Source organism: Oncorhynchus clarkii, chromosome 12 (genome assembly GCF_045791955.1).
Source record: "Oncorhynchus clarkii lewisi isolate Uvic-CL-2024 chromosome 12, UVic_Ocla_1.0, whole genome shotgun sequence".
Lineage (NCBI taxonomy): Eukaryota > Metazoa > Chordata > Actinopteri > Salmoniformes > Salmonidae > Oncorhynchus > Oncorhynchus clarkii.
The window spans coordinates 82,370,701-82,387,512 of NC_092158.1; the positions used below are offsets into that span (position 1 = coordinate 82,370,701).

Consider the following 16,812-nt stretch of genomic DNA (forward strand, 5'->3'; position numbering starts at 1 on the left):
AATGAGAGTAATTTCACAAAAATCTAAATTAAAATCCAACAGAAAATGCAGGAGAGTCAATCAACACAATCAGGAAGTCCTTGGTGATGAAAATAAGTCCTTGGTGATGATAGAAAGTCCTTGGTGTTGATAGAAAGTCCTTGGGGGTGAAAGGAAGTCCTTTGGGGTGAAATGAAGTCCTTGGTAATGAAAGGAAGTCCTTGGTAATGAAAGGAAGTCCTTGGTAATAAAAGGAAGTCCTTGGGGATGAAAGGAAGTCCTTGGTGATGAGAGTAGTCCAGTGATTACATTTTCCCAGGAAGATAATTCAAAGGAACAGGTTTTTACAGCACAATTACTCAACTATTTTCCTTTCAAAGTTTTAAACAAACATTTAATTGTTTCCTCACACCACCCCGGCCATTTTGACCCATCCTTCCTACACACATGACCCCATACACCCCATATCATTTTGACCAATCAACAGACGTTAAACTACGTCGCATACAAATCATGGCATTGTTCTAGATATACAGTAGACATTCCATTTATGTTTAACCTATAATACATAACCTTTATTTCTGTTGAATTCCATATCACATTACAATGATACCATCTGTTTGTTTCCCTGCTGTGCCTCTATGTGCAGTCATTTGAATAGAGAATCATCAACATCCAGAGCCATGGGTGGTGTGATTGAATTCTGACCACATGGTGATGTCACTTCCCATCTGGCTGAGAGAGGTGACATCACAGGCAGATGACCTGAACTAGGTCCAGGATGCCCTGCTCTACTGCACTCTGCTCTACTCCACTCTGCTCTACTCTCTGACACAGTCTGTGATACACACTTGGGAGCCAGAGATGTCTGTGTCTGACTGTCACTCAGACTGACAACTCCACTGATGTGGCACCATAAACATGCTCCAGAGCCCTGTTCCAACACCCAGGCTGATGGTATTCACACACACACACACACACACACACACACACACACACACACACACACACACACACACACACACACACACACACACACACGGCTGCAAGCACTTGTATACGCACGCGCATACACTCAAACACACACACACACACACACACACACATATATCACACACATATACTGTACATTTAGCCGTTCTCTTCAGAGTATGTGTAAATAAACGCTGTAGATACTGTATGTACTGTAGAACAACACAAACACAATCATTAAATGTGTTCTCACTCGTCATGTCCTGTCCCAAGAACACGGCAACAAAAGTTATCAACATTAGTTTAGTTTCATTTTATTCTTTAGAAAGGCACTTACAGTATGAAAGGCTCAAATATACTACTACAATGAGGGCCGAGGCTTACCTTTCACACACATGCATGTATAGTACACACTCACATATACACACACATGCATGTATAGTACACACTCACATATACACGCATTTAGAAATGGAAAAAAAAAACCAGAACGTGGACAGGCCCAGAAATGGCATCCTATCCTTCACTTTGGCAAAGGTTCTATTAAGGGGAGTTGCCATCAAGAAGGCGATGAGAGGAGATCCCAATCCTGTCACATCGTACTCTTATAACACACACAGGGTACAGGAGACATTACTGCTCATACTATTACTGATCAGGCTACAGGTATTGATGAATTGTGCTCATTGTCAAAGTTTCACTCCGTTCATAATAATAATCACTGATTAAAGCCTGTGTTTATTTCTACATAAATATATGTTTCACTAAAGCGAACAGGAGAGTTTAGCTCTATAAGAACAGCAACCATACAGTATGGCTTCAGCATCAAGTGGTGACATGTACAGTACCTATAGAATCAGCATCGCATCTCTCAAATTGTACAAAAAAGGCATCATACATCATATAGCTTTCATATAGGTGTCTCAGGTAAATATATTAAACATTTTCCAACATATTTGAAAGAAGAAAAAAAACTGGATATTTGATGCCATGTATGTATGCCAAAAGTTCATTCAGAGCTATCATATCCCCATAGTGTATTCTCTTTGGATGAAAGCTTTCCTGCAGATAGTATTAAATTTGTACCTTTAAAAATTTACCTTTATTTAAATAGGCAAGTCAGTTAATAACAAATTCTTATTTACAATGACGGCCTACCCCGACCAAACCCTAACCCGGACGACGCTGGGCCAATTGTGCGCCTCCCTGTGGGACTCCCAATCACGGCCGGATGTGATGCAGCCTGGATTCATTAAGGAACAGTACACAGTACACATCGGCTGAGGATCATTTCAGACACAATGTTTCTTATCAAAATGAGTCACTTTCATTTTCATTCTATCTATTTCTTTTTACAAACATAGTGGTGTAACTACACCGTCTCTACATAGTTGGCTGGGTAGAGTCCCTCTCTCCCCCCATCCGTCATCCCTCTACACCAGCCCTGGTCATCCTCATCCTCAGTCTTCAGAAACTCCTCACCTGGAGGGGAGAGGTGGAGCATGGTCATCATATGTCATTCAGTAACAGAGTACCACAGTCTCTCTCTCACTCTATCTCTCTCTCTCTCTCTCTCTCTCTCTCTCTCTCACTCTCTCTAACACACTCACAGACAAGTACAGCGTGAAGGCCTACCTGCTTTAAAGGAGAGCTCATCTGTCTCCTGTCCGTCATAGTCATAGAGAGCCCTGACCTTAACTCCTCCGATCATTGCACTGAGAGAGAGAGAGAGAGAGAGAGTGTGTGTGTTAGTGTAAATCAACCATACACTAACCGTAACTACAAGCAATTAACACAACAGTCAGTATCTGAACTATATGAGTCATCATAATGAGATGGGAAGTGAGTACTACACGTCTCCTGTATCACACTAAGACTGTAACGTAAATTCCTCCAACTACTTAACATCACTGAGATAGAGTTGTACTGTAGGAGGAATCAATAAAGACAGACAGATGGAGACATGTTTACCTCCTCTCTATGGTGCCTTGCTGTGACTCTACCTCTTTCTCTTTCTTCCCTTTTTTGCTTTTCTTCTCTGGCGTCCACTCCTGAAAGAGACGTTTCATTAGACCCCATTGTACAACAAGGCAGACCGGTCCAGTATATTAGCCTCCAGAGACTGTAATACTGGTCACATTGTTGTTATACTCAGTATGTTGGACTTTGCTCTACTGTTATACAGTCTGCTGCATTAGCCTGTAACACTGTTCACTACATTAGACTAACTCTGACAATAACACAGGGCAGAAGTCTACATCAATCCATATTACAGTACACTATATTAGGCCCCATTAACTTCCATTAGCCCGCTGTGTCTGTGTGTGAGTGTGTGCATGTGTGTATGTTGCACCTGGAACTGAGGCCAGTCGGTGGGCATGCCCGGTCCGTGGGTGTTCTTCCACCAGCGCAGGTCGTCCTGCTCACTGATGGCCATGAGAGTGTTGTGGAGCTCATTATACACAGCCTTCACACTGGGAGAGAGGAGGAGAGAGAGGGGGAGGGAGGGAGAGGAGGAGGGGGGAGGGAGAGAAGGAGAGAGGGGGAGGGAAAAGGAGAGAGTGGGAGGGAGAAGGAGAGAGGGGGGAGAAGGAGAGTGAGGGAGGGAGAGAGAGAGGGGGGAGTAGGGGAGAGAGGGGGGAGAAAGAGAGTGAGGGAAGGAGAGAGGGAGAGGGAGAGAGGGGGGAGTGAGAGAGAGAGAGGGGGGAGAAAGAGAGTGAGGGAGGGAGAGAGGGGGGATAAGAGAATGGGGCGTGACAGAAAAGGAGAGTGAGAGATGAGATAAAGACATTTACACAACGCAACTACAACAAACACTCCCCCAACAAACACACCATCCTAGTCACAGTCTGGCTGCAGGTGTAGCCTACCTCTCGTTGTTGGTGACGTCCAGGTGTCTGTGGACGGACAGGAAGGCCTGTTTGAGGAAGCTGATCCTCTTCCTCTCCTCCTCCTGTGATTGGTCAAAAATACACTCCATCTCCTCCATGTAGCGAGGGGCATAGCGGGTCACCTCCTCCAGAACCTTCTCATAGCGGGCTCGCACCTGGGGGAGAGAGTTACACATTATTACACACACAGACTCACACATTCACTTCTCTCCTTCATTATCTTACTGTCTATCACTTACTTTCTCTGTCTCCTGCTGAGCCAGCTCTCTTTCCTCCTGAATCTTCCTCTGTTTCTCGATGGCCACGTCAGGGTTGCCCTTGGCGTGGACCTCTCGGTCCCTGGCAGTCTGCTCCTTACGCTGCACTTTATGGAACGCACTCCTGGCTTTGTCCAGCTGGGGGGGGGCATAAGGTAACACTGACATATTAGTGACTCAATGAAGACTCCCATACAAACACTTACAAGTCAGTTACCTCTGCCCTACCCTATATAAAGGTATGATCTTTGAGTCTGGGAATTTCTCAGTAGAGATTGTCCATTCAACGTGGTGATTCATAGTGTCTTAGAGAGACCTCTCTTTCATCTACAGTATTCTAACCTTCTTCAGCCGTTTGGCCCAGGGCTTCTGAGCACGTGCGAAGCCAGTCCCAAAGTCCTGGGACTCCTTGAAGCCTCCAAAGAGCTTCTTATGGAAGGTCTCTTTCTGCCAGGTCCTGACCCGATCCCCGTCCTCCGAAACCAGGGAGCGACACACGGACGAGTGCAGGGCGGCGAGACGGTCGGCGGAGGAGAGGAAACACTGCCACGCCTGCAGGAGGGATCCATATAGCGGGCCTGTAGAGGGAGGAGAGCAGAGAGAGGGATGGAGAGAGAGAGAGAGAGAGAGAGAGAGAGAGAGAGAGAGAGAGAGAGAGAGAGAGTGGATACAGTATCAACAGGGAACATAGTGAGCAAACAGTGAATCTCTTCAGCTGCAGTACTCACTGGAGTCCACCAGGGGCTTCCACTTGTTGCTCCACTCGCTGAGCTGCTGAGCGTACTGCCTCTCCACACGGGCTCTCTCCTGGAAGCACACCACGATGTCATTACACGCCTGGAAGGCATCCTCTGTGCGCTTCACCGTGCGCTGGTAGTTCCCAGGCTAGGGGGAGGGAGGGAGGGAGGGAGGGAGGGAGGGAGGGAGGGAGGGAGGGAGGGAGGGAGGGAGGGAGGGAGGGAGGGAGGGAGGGAGGGAGGGAGGGAGGGTGAACAAGGACGAGGAGGCAGAGGGAAAAGTTTGAGATTGAACATACAGTAAGTAGTAATGTAGCAATGGATATTAACACGAATAGTGAAGTTAATTTCAGTTTACTTTCCTCTCTACACTCTCAACACCATGACCTGTAACCTGTTCTCATCCTAACGTCGATCTGTTTTCCTTTAGACAAGTCATTTTAATGTTTTGAGGTTTCTGTAAAAGCCTAATGAAGGCACCATGGGGTGTGGCTGGTGTAGACAAGCCAGTAAAAGGACAGATGAAAAGGGAGTGATGGAGTAACAGAGGGCAATTCACTGAGGGTAATGACATTACCAGAGTTGTGTTTGTGGATGTGGAGTTTGGAAAACGCTCAATTATTTCCTGGCTCTATTTTCACCCCTCTGCCTCAGTTTGATAACTTTTAATTTCTCTCTCTCTCTCTCTCTCTCTCTCTCTCTCTCTCTCTCTGTCTCACTCTTTCACTCTCTTTCTCTCGTACATGCACACACCTTGGCACGTTTCCAAACAATATCTATGTAATTGTCTCTCCTTTAGGTCATCTTCTTCCCGTTCCCTCCCTCTCCCTCTCTCTTTGTGTATGTTGTGGTTTCTACTGACTCTGAGAATTAAGTGAAAACAGCTGAGGAATCTTGCCCAAAGCCAACAGCACTGCTCCAGAACTAGCCACAGCCAACCAATCACAAAGGCCGAGACAGCCACTACAACTGAGCCTGCACAACACTACAGTATATCACAGAAAACAAGTCATCAGAGATCTGACATGGTTCTCTGTAACAAATCACATTTCATGTACATACCAAGACAGTAGAGCAATCAAATGGCTGTATAGTTGCGTACATAACAGGCAGAACTAGAACAATGTGAAATGCTGGGAAAACAACATAGTGAACCTATAAACTCAAATCAATCAGACAGTACAGTGGACTGTCACTCCAGTGATGGCTGTTCTACACACTCTACAGAACTGAACTAGTAACAACTATGACAACACAACCAGTATACTCCATAATAAGAGTCAGAGCACATATTCAACCCAACACTTCACAATGACAGGCAGCAGCCAGAAGAGGAGGGCCAGAGAGCAGCATTAAGAGGAACTGGGCTGGAAACACATCCAACACAACAGGAGGGAGCCCAAATTACACCGAGAGAGGAGATGAAAGTGGGGCAATGACCAGGAGGCCAGCAAACAGGAAGAGAAGAAGCAGACACGGGTTTGTCGGATGGAGCTGTTGGTGGAGCATAGAAGCCAAACCAACCTATCCTATAGCCATAGCACATTTATCAGCCTATATGAGCATTATGGAGGATGGTTAAAAACAAATATATTTTTCATTTGAGAAACATATTGGCTATCTGCTCCCTCGATGGACACCAATGGACATTTATATTTATCAGTATTTATCAGTATTACTATTGTTTTCTTTGTTTGTTTCATTCACACCTGCACTGTTGGAGCTCAGAGCTTAAGTATTTCACTGTACACAGCAACTAAATAAACATCTTACGCATACGTAAAATGTATGGACGCATGACTGTAAGTTGGTTTGGATAAAATGGCTAAATGGCATATATGATGTATTATTAAGTTGTTATAATCCATTTCAGAGTTGTTTATTAACAGGTAATAACGTTGTAATGATTAGGATACGGCTGTAAAGAGGTGGGTGAATGATGGGATGATGCCCCAGCTAAAAGGGAAGCAGAACTTCATTTATCTGAAGCTAAACAACATATGGCCAGCCTAGTGTGAGAGGCCTTGTACACACTGACCTATGAGCAGCAATACTGTTTTGTCTGTCACGGGAATCTCTTGTACAAGGTTATCAAGACATCCTGAGGCTAAATGGTGCTGTGTTTTCCTGTCTGTTTCTTCCCCCTCTCCACCTCTTTCTCCATTTCTCTCATTACATTTCTCTGTGCACACACGCACACACACACACACACACACACACACACACACACACACACACACTCACCATCCAGAAGCTCTGTTTGGTGGCATCTTCAGTGGCAACCTCAGGAGGGAGAGTCGACATCCTGTCCACTGAAACAGAAGAATATGTAGTGAAATCATTTATGTCCTTCAACATTCTGTGCACCTCTCAACATACCTTTACACCATCCAGGTGGTCAGTTGAATACAACGATGGAAATCCATGAAGACCAGTTTGGTTCAGAAAGTCTGAGATAATTATTTTCCTCCATAGGAAAGTTGATTCAAGAGATTGTTACATGTATTAATACAACTGGACAGATAAGAGGATACACTGTAAAGGCCTTGCTGTGAATTTGGCAGTAACTTACAGGCAGCTCAGTCATAAGTACAATTCTGTGTTTCATATTGTAGTATACCTACTGTAATATAAATACGGTATCAAAGCAAGTACTCTTCAATTGTGAATAAATGAAATTCACTGAGGGGTGGGGTTTATATTCCACAGTATTTTTCTGTAATTACAAGGGATTGGTGCAAGCAGGTTGGCTGCTGCAGTATGCAAAGTGTTCACACATATTTGGTGTTTTATATCACGTGCACATCTGGAGGCCTTAACAAAGGCTTCCAAACTGGCTGCAACCACAGAGCAAAACAGACCAAGGACATGGCAAAATGTAAGGTTTAATATTTTACTGCAGTGGGCTAAATCAGGGTCACACATGGTAGTCTTAAACAAATCTACTTGAAACAAAAGTATACACCTCACACACATGGTTATGGGCTTAAAAAGAAGAGACCTGTACCATGTCAGATAGAGAGTTCAAATGTTTCAAACGTAAATCACAGAAGACTGAAATATAACAAAACTGTTTGACATAGAAACACTGGATTTTCATTGCTTTACATTTTTTTTGTTGATAAATTAGCATATTATGACAATTATTGATAACATTCCACCCATAAGACCAGAGAGAGCACTTTGGTTATTGACTGCAGGAAAGGGCTACAACTTGCTGCCACTCCAATCTGTGCCTTATACATTTTAAATTGATGAGGCACTTTAACCACAGAGAAGTTAAATTGGTCCAACATTCTCACTCACTGCTGCAACAAAAATAGCATCTTACAAGGCACGCCTCAAAATATGGTAATGTCCAGGAACAACAATACCGTGCACCCACTAGTGGTCAAAAGGTTTTTGGCGCTCCAAAGATACGGTATGGTACTGTGCTCTGTGGTTTGGATTTACAATACCATTAGAAATACAGCAATTATTTCCCCGCCCACAAATTTGTTGTTGTTGAAAACACCCCAAATTACCGTATAAATTACAGTTTTCCGTTACAGTGTAGAATTGGACAAATGTGTTGCAAAAGCAAAGTCTAATTTCTACAGTGTACAGAGTAGATTGATAACTACCAGTAGGTGAGAGGGAGTTATTCTGGCGTGGTACAGTATCAGTATAATACAGTAAAACAGATACTCAGAGGCCTGGCATTTAAGGCCCTGAGTCTATCAGCAAGGATGGAATGCCCTATCCCACAATTCCCAGCTTTGAAATTTGAGCCATCCCAAAATAAACAGGGGTAAAAGTCACCCCACCTTCCCCGTCTCCCTACTCTCTCCCTCTCTGTGTCTCTGCTGATGGGCTTGTCTTCCCCTCTCACCCTAGAGAAAACATAAAAATAAAGACACACATGCAATATGCACACAACACACACACAAACTCACATGCTCCTAAATCTACAGACACACACTCAGACAGACAGTGCCAGTTCCAGCGACATACAGTGCCTTGCGAAAGTATTCGGCCCCCTTGAACTTTGCGAACTTTTGCCACATTTCAGGCTTCAAACATAAAGATATAAAACTGTATTTTTTTGTGAAGAATCAACAACAAGTGGGACACAATCATGAAGTGGAACGACATTTATTGGATATTTCAAACTTTTTTAACAAATCAAAAACTGCTAGCGGGCACGACCCCAAAAAATATAATTGTCTAAACTTACTATTGAGAGTAAGAATACACCAGGTACAATTTCAAAATGCGGTTGTACATCAGCAGTTTTTCTGCTGCAGAGGAGGCTTGTGGGAGGAGCTATAGGAGGACGTCCTCCTACAATGAGACCGTCCTCCTATAGCTTCTCCCACCAGCCTCCACTGTTCTCTTGTTATGTCAGTCACTGATAGTCACTCAATTAGCCATGTCATTTGTTTAATAGGTAGTTAGTCTAGCCAGCTATCTAAACATGCAGGGCACGTGTCCAGGGACCCTGAACTCCAGGGGGCCCCATTGATTTTGTTAGTCATTCTCATTAAGATATCATATTAACATGGTATATGTCATTACAAAATGTGTAGAATTGCAGGAAATTAGCTTTAAAACTGCAAAAAAATCCCCAAAAGGCTAGAGGCGGCCCTGCAGACAGACTCACATGCTCAGTGACACAAAATATAAACTAGAGAGACAAACCCACATGATCCCAAACAGCTTACAATAAAACCTCTCTCAAGGCATTTTACAGAGAATGTAACAAATCCCACTCTGTCACAGATATCTTTATCTCTCCCACCCTCAGTCAGACCCACTATCAGATCCAGTGATTCTTCTGTATCTGCCTCTATTCATGGGTTATCACATGATTCTCCATCTTCAGTGAGGGCCTGTGATGAAAGTGTGGATCCTTTCTGTCTGTCTGTCTGTCTGTCTGTCTGTCTGTCTGTCTCTCTCTCTCTCTCTTGCTCTATCTGTCTGTCTGTCTGTCTGTCTGTCTGTCTGTCTGTCTGTCTGTCTGTCTGTCTGTCTGTCTGTCTCTCTCTCTCTCTCTCTCTCTCTCTGTCTGTCTGTCTGTCTGTCTGTCTGTCTCTCTCTCTCTCTCTCTCTTGCTCTGTCTGTCTGTCTGTCTGTCTGTCTGTCTGTCTGTCTGTCTGTCTGTCTGTCTGTCTGTCTGTCTGTCTGCAGGAAGATGACACAACCCACAGGGTCTTTAGTTCTCTCTTACTGCATGAGGCCAGATATATAATGAATAATTTCCTTCTTAACCTTTGACCACTCTTCTGTCCCCTCACTGGATCCTCTCCCTCTGGGCAGGGCATGCCGGGAATGTTTTAATATTTAACCTTTATTTTATTCAACCTTTATTTTAGCACGAGGAAGACCACGAGGAAGAACACGATGAAGAACTATCAATGGTTGCTTTCTTTGTTGATAATCTCTGAGAATGAGAGGTATCCCTTCATTCCATTGAGATGGACTGCTAAATTCACATCTTCTCTGCGACTGCTAAACCAATTAATAGTTTTTCTAGTGAAGGACTCCGATCAGTACAGATAGTGATAAGAGCATACCAAATCAATGTATTATTTGAATAATATCTCACTTACCATCTACTGTCATAGATTTGACTTGATCACAGACCATGCAAAAAAATCTGAAACGCCTGTGTGCTGTCCAAGTCAAACTATTAGAAATCTCTGGAGGAGTCCAACACTTTTGCAATAGCCTACCCCAAGAGAAAGCAGAAAGGGTACATCTTCTGAAACGTATTGAAATGCTCAAACCTGGCACATACTCCCACTGCCAACTCTCTCACCCCCTGTCTACCCTCTCTTCCCCCACCACAGTACCCATCACCCCCTGTCTACCCTCTCTTCCCCCACCACAGTACCCATCACCCCCTCTGGCATACACTCTCTCTCCTCCCCCTGCCCCCCGTTTTGGCTGTCACACATAACTCAGTACATACACCCACGCCGAGAGGAAATATATAGCAACATGTGACTGCATACTACAAAAATAGACTTGTACAGTACACTATCAGTGTATCAGGTCTTAATGAAGTTTGAATTCAGCCAGAGAAATCTGAGGTTACAGTGAAATACATGGAAAAGTGTCTTACCTCTCACTCGTTCACTGCTGCTGGTGGCCTCACTGTTTTCACTTGCTCTTCTTTTCTGGGTTAAGTTTCTCACCACCCTCCTCTCTCTCTCCCCTTCTGTCTCTCCCCTTAGCCTGCTCAGTTTGTTCCCTAGTTCTCTCCCCTTCTGTCTCTCCCCTTAGCCTGTTCAGTTTTTTCCCTAGTTCTCTCCTCTCTCTTCCACTTCTTTTACCGTGATTTTGCTCCCTCTTCTTCCCTTTCTTTGGCCCACTGTCAGTGTCAGATGAGTTGGCTGTCTTTTTCCCCTCTCTCCTCCCTCACCCGCTTTCTCTGTTCCCTCTCTCCTCCCTCACCCGCTTTCTCCGTTCCCTCTCTCTCTTCAAAACAGCTGCAGAAAACTAATTCTCTGGCTCTCTGTACCACACCACTGGACAGCACCCCTCCCACTTATGCTATCTTTCCCTCTTTCTCTTTCTCTTTCTCCCCCTCTCTCTCTCTCTCCATGGAGTGTTAATGAAGTGTGCAGTGTTTTTGCCTTTTGCAGTGTGTATGTGTGCCTGTGGTCTGGGGTAGCAACCTTTGACTAGGACTGTTACAGAGCACTGTGTATGTGTGCTATATAGAGCCTAAGGTTTTGTCATATGTTGTTAAATACCACAGAATCACATATTATATAGTCAAAGATAAGAAGAACAAAATTCCACCCCCTCTACGTCCCCCTTGCCACTCCTCTATACATTCCCCAAGGGTGTTTGGGGGTCTGCCACAGCTGGTGAGGACATCCAGTGTGTGAGTGTGTGTGCGTCTGTGTGTGTGTGTGAGAGAGAGAGAGAGAGAGAGAGAGAGAGAGAGAGAGAGAGAGAGAGAGAGAGAGAGAGAGAGAATGTGTGTTTTACTTTAAAGCTGGGGATCTCTGAAGATGAATAGGAGGCCATATTACCAACAGCAGTCACTCACATACCTTCTGATCTCTTGCCTAATGCTATGTTACACTTCTCTGTTCTGCCTTGCCAGGACTTGTCGTTTTTTGACAGTTGAGCTGCTGACACAGTGACTCTGCAATGCAGGCGTGGCATTCAAGCTCATGTTATTGTCATGGTTCAGTACTTTGACTAAATTTGAATTTAAACCGTTTTGATTACTATATTTAATACTTGTTGCTCATCCCAAATGATTCTGAACCTAAAACATTGGGCTGTCATTGAGGGGAAATACAGTATTATCAATCCACACATTATGGTTCCAAAAGTAGAACCACTCACACAAAGTTACCATTATACTGAAGTGTATTATACTGTGTATGATACTGAGGTGTATTATACTGAGGTGTATTATACTGTGTATGATACTGAGGTGTATTATACTGTGTATTATACAGAAGTGTATAATGGTAACTCTGGCAATAAAGTTTCCTGATCACATGTTATTTTTACCAATTAATCATGTATGCTTTGACATGTATGGCCTCTCCAATGGTTATCTTATCCAAGACAAAATATTGCAAGTAATTAACAAATTAAATATGCATATAATACACTTTAAATACATTTTATTTCATAGTTCGACTTCAAGTTGTTAATTCTAAACAAGGTGATTGTTTTTACTTACGGCGCCTACGATAGGCAGCAAAAAAAGGGGGTCCTATTCTTTGTTCCTCCCAGAAATGACATATAAAACCGGCCATTTTGGTGTGTCAGCCTTTTCCTCGCTTAGACTGGAGGGTCTGCACGTGGCCTGGTGAGTGTGAAGCTGGACATTTTCGTCTTATTTGAATTAAACGATCTAGCTAGATAGTTCCTTTCCTCAGCAGTCATGTTTTATTTAGTTAGACAGAGAACGAATTCCCTCGATGTGGCTAGCTAACGTTAGCAGCTTGCTAGCAAAGTAGGCTAATTGTAGAACGTATGCAGGAAGCTCATGTTGGCTAAGTAGTTAGAGCTACTTAAACGTTTGTATAAAACTTTCAATTTATAATTTCGACTTGAGGCAAGTATATTTCGTTTTGAGTTAGCCTACACCCAAGAGGGTGAACCTTTTTATGGACACTGCTTAGCTAGCAAGTTACCTGGGGCATTGCGGTGTCTGGCACGATGTCTGAAACGTCTCCTATGATGTTTTGCACTGGGCTCTGAAATTCTGTGGCGATAAAGTGCTCTCTGGCTCTGACAGGCCCGAGTCTGAGGATACTCGCGTCTACTGTAGTTAGTCTTGTCTGCTTGATTGTCCGTTGCAGATATTGTCCTTATGGCAGTCTTTTTCTATTGTCCAAAGGTTACGAGGCTGTCAGAGAACCCACAAGGTGAGTCTGGTTTTCTTTCATATGTACTTTGTTTTCCTATGATGTTTTGCACTGGGCTCTGAATTTCTGTGGCGAAAAAGTGCTCTCTGGCTCTGACAGGCCCGAGTCTGAGGATAATGTTTGTCTCAGTCTTGTAGATTTTTTTATTTTTATATTCATTGATTATTGTCCTAATAGAATTTATTTTCCCCAAAGGTGACAAGGCTAAGTCGATATCAAACTACAAGGTGAGCTTTAAGTACTAATGACTAGAAAATTGAATCCTTGTTTAAATGATTTTCTCCTGTGATGTTTTGCACTGGGCTCTGAATATCTGTGGTGATAAGGTGCTCTCTGGCTCTGACAGGCTTGAGTCTGAGGAGACTGATAATAATTAAGCCTTGTAGGTTGTGATGTAATTATTTTCAGACAGTTTTCTATCACTCTCTTCATGCAGATCTTGGCCCTCCACAGAAGATGTGGCGACTGCAGTCTGTTAACCTCTCTGGGATATGTGGGACGGTAGCATCCCACCTCGCCAACAGCCAGTGAAATTGCAGGGTGCCAAATTCAAAACTGAAATCCCATAATTAAAATTCCTCAAACAAGTATTTTACATGATTTAAAAAAAACTTATTGTAAATCCAGCCACAGTGTCCGATTTCATATGGGCTTTGCGGCGAAAGCACACCAAACGATTATGTTAGGTCAGCACCTAGCCACAGAAAACCATAGGGCCGTTTTCCAGCCAAGGAGAGCCCTCAGTCAGAAATAGCAATTAAATAAACCTTTGATCTTCATCAAATGGCACTCCCAGGACTCCCGTGTTACTTCTCAATGCAACTGCTGTCAGATTTCAAAAAGGCTTTATGGCAAAAGCGCATTGATTATTTGAGGTCAGCACCTAGCCACAGAAAAACATACAGCCATTTTCCAAAGGAGGTGTCACAAGTCAGAAATAGCATTATAAATATTCACTTACCTTTGATCTTTACCAGAATGCACTCCCAGGAATCCCAGTTCCACAATAAATGTTTGTTTTGTTCGATAAAGTCCATTTATGTCCAAATACCTCTTGTTTGCGTGTTTAGTTCACAAATCCAAACTCACAAGGCGCGGGATAGTCCAGGCGCAAATTCAGACAGTCCAAAAAGTTCTGTAACAGGTCGTAGAAATATGTCAAACGACGTATAGAATCAATCTTTTTAGGATGTTTTTATCATAAATATTCAATAATATTTCAATTCCTTTGTCTTTAGAAATGCAATAGAATGCAGCTAACTCTCTCGGGCATGAGCGAGACTGAGTTCATGGCACTCTGCCAGACACCTGGCTCAAACAAGGTTCTAAAGATACTCACAGACATCATTCAAGCAGTTTTAGAAACTTCGGAGTGTTTTCTATTCAAATCTACTAATTATATGCATAATGTAGCTTTTGAGCCTGCATAGCAGGCAGTTTACTCTGGGCACCTGATTATCCAAACCACTCAGTACTGCCCCCAGTACCAAAGAAGTTAACATGGGGTGAGATCTTTAATGGATTATTTAGGGGCATGTGTTTTGCACGAGGCACTTTTACCTGTATTTCCAGAATTATACAGCTGGTGTCACTTCAGTCCCTTTTAAATCCACCAGCTCACCAATTTATCAAAGCAATAAGGATTATTTCCCCAACATGACCAAGATTGTGAAACAATATCCCTTTTGCTAATAATTCTGTAGATGTGGGAAGAATTGTTAATACCAGGGCTGACTCGGCAATGGAAATGTGCTGACCTAAGTGAGAATTTTTTATTTATGTTCCTGATTGTTATGTAAGGCTGAAACATTAAAATATTTTAATCAGATACTCTGGGTCATGTCCTTTCTAACTTTACTGGTGAGCTCCCCCTGCAGGTGTGTTTGATGCAAATGGTCAATTTATTTGTACATGGAATAAATGACCACTCAATTTTATTTCTGCATCTTTATTATAATTCTAATTTATTCATCTCTTAACATTTGACATTCATATATTTATGTTTATATGAATGTGCAAATGTATATCACATTCTGTAAGTTACTGTTCATCGGCTCATACTTCTCATCAGTTTAAAATATCTTAAACAAGATGGTGCTTTCTATACAGCCAGATCCTGACAGCATAATTATACACCTCTTGAATCCTGCTATGAGATGGTGGTGAAAAACACTGCAAAACAAGTTTGTCACTGCCACATTTACCCAACACTAGTAAATGGTAAGGTTGTCATAGCAGCAGGAACAGGCATTCATACCTTGTTGATATTCTAAGAGTAATGTGATAATGAACCCATTGCATAATGCAGTGACTGTAAACCAGCTGAACAGTACATAGTCTCTCACAGTGCAGCAGCTGTGTAGGGGGCTTTCTGCAGGGAGTTGATGCCTGGAGGACATGCAGAACAGAGGTCTTCCATAGGGAATGGAGCGAGCGGTATAGAAAGCACTTCAGTTAAATAACACTACCTTCATTTGAAACATTATTTGGAAGACAGATTCTTTATGGTTAGATTTTTTACATCTTAAACCATAATTTGGGTGAGCATTATTTTCATCGTCCTTATTGCTATATCACCTGCGTTTGTATAACCTTGATCACCACAGTCACAAACGTCATTCCCCATCCTGAACGCTGCTCATGTAAGGCTGTCTACACAGGCAGCCCAATTCTGATATTTTTTCCACTAATTGGTCATTTGACAAATCAGTTTTTCAAATGTTACTGAATTGTTCTCCCTGTGTAAACAGCTTAAGTGTATAGCGTGTGGGCATAAGGACAAGGATCTGAAGGCCTCACATTCCTCCAGATTGGTGTGAGATGGAAAGCACTCATGCATGTAACCTGCCAATACCCACCCACTGCTGGGGGATGTGTTTTAGGACTCAAATGTGGTGTTTAGTAGTAAATAGTAAATAGAGATAATGGAAGAGCCCTTGTTTAATTTTAGTGATGGAGAAAAGAGATGTCCAACTGATCACAGATTAAGCTGAAAGCACCCAATCCAACTAAATGCAAGGTGAAAATAGGTCAATAGTATAATTCCCGTGAAAATGACATAGGGTATTTAACCTTTCCTTGCTCAGGGACCCCCTCCCAGGCAAGCGTGCGACCCAGGGACCCCATCATACATGAGACATTTTTTTACGTCTTCTCAACAGGTGATTGACAGTGGAAAGGTGAAGTAATCAACATTTAAAAATAGATTTGGTAGATAATTTGTCATTATTTTGAACTCTCACATAATTGGAAGAGGAAGTGTAAACTCTAACACAGCCTATTACCTAGATAGGTCATTTAAACACTTCCGCTAAGAACAACTGTTTAGCTGGTTAAACGAAGGTTTGCCATGTGTTGTCAAAAATGTATGTCCAAGTCAAGAAAATTTTCCAGCAGCACTCGCCACACTGGAAACTTATACATGTGTGCTGTTTCAAAGCCTATGTCAGACACTGGTGTAATTATTGGCTTCAATGAGTGTAATTTGCTCTATATCAGGACATGATTAATAAAGTTGACATAATTATAAAGAAGATATTCTCCACTGTAGGTATGTAATTCAAAATGTTTATTCTGTTATTGATAGCGATAT

At 42.8% G+C, this 16,812-nt stretch overlaps 1 protein-coding gene, 1 long non-coding RNA gene and 3 other non-coding genes across 5 annotated transcripts; 4 read left to right on the plus strand and 1 right to left on the minus strand.

Moving 5' to 3' along the window:
• Nucleotides 1–1,240: 1,240 nt before the first annotated feature.
• On the minus strand, nucleotides 1,241–11,433 carry LOC139421475 (protein kinase C and casein kinase substrate in neurons protein 3-like). The gene is made up of 10 exons (XM_071172422.1): nucleotides 10,943–11,433; nucleotides 7,081–7,148; nucleotides 4,828–4,984; nucleotides 4,442–4,677; nucleotides 4,082–4,237; nucleotides 3,822–3,997; nucleotides 3,305–3,425; nucleotides 2,923–3,002; nucleotides 2,587–2,666; nucleotides 1,241–2,433 (listed from the first exon to the last, which is right to left on the minus strand). Exons 2-10 carry the CDS (start codon nucleotides 7,138–7,140, stop codon nucleotides 2,324–2,326), a joined length of 1,176 nt encoding a protein of 391 aa, XP_071028523.1. The 5' UTR covers nucleotides 7,141–7,148; nucleotides 10,943–11,433; the 3' UTR covers nucleotides 1,241–2,323.
• Nucleotides 11,434–12,579: 1,146 nt separating this feature from the next.
• On the plus strand, nucleotides 12,580–15,048 carry LOC139421476 (uncharacterized). Its single transcript, XR_011635636.1, has 4 exons — nucleotides 12,580–12,658; nucleotides 13,193–13,220; nucleotides 13,416–13,447; nucleotides 13,657–15,048. It is a non-coding gene; the product is annotated as an uncharacterized lncRNA (long non-coding RNA).
• Nucleotides 13,022–13,109, plus strand: LOC139423306 (small nucleolar RNA SNORD88). Its single transcript, XR_011635858.1, has one exon. It is a non-coding gene; the product is annotated as a small nucleolar RNA SNORD88 (small nucleolar RNA).
• On the plus strand, nucleotides 13,251–13,338 carry LOC139423305 (small nucleolar RNA SNORD88). The gene has a single exon (XR_011635857.1). It is a non-coding gene; the product is annotated as a small nucleolar RNA SNORD88 (small nucleolar RNA).
• On the plus strand, nucleotides 13,498–13,585 carry LOC139423304 (small nucleolar RNA SNORD88). Its single transcript, XR_011635856.1, has one exon. It is a non-coding gene; the product is annotated as a small nucleolar RNA SNORD88 (small nucleolar RNA).
• Nucleotides 15,049–16,812: the final 1,764 nt, after the last annotated feature.

Coding starts and splice junctions, on each gene's coding strand:
- LOC139421475 (XM_071172422.1), bottom strand. CDS start 7,140: ATGTCGACTCTCCCTCCTGAGGTTGCCACTGAAGATGCCACCAAACAG. Junction 3,003..3,304: donor CCGACTGGCCTCAGTTCCAG/GTGCAACATACA, acceptor CGTCTCTTTCAG/GAGTGGACGCCAGAGAAGAA. Junction 2,434..2,586: donor TGAGCTCTCCTTTAAAGCAG/GTAGGCCTTCAC, acceptor TCTCCCCTCCAG/GTGAGGAGTTTCTGAAGACT.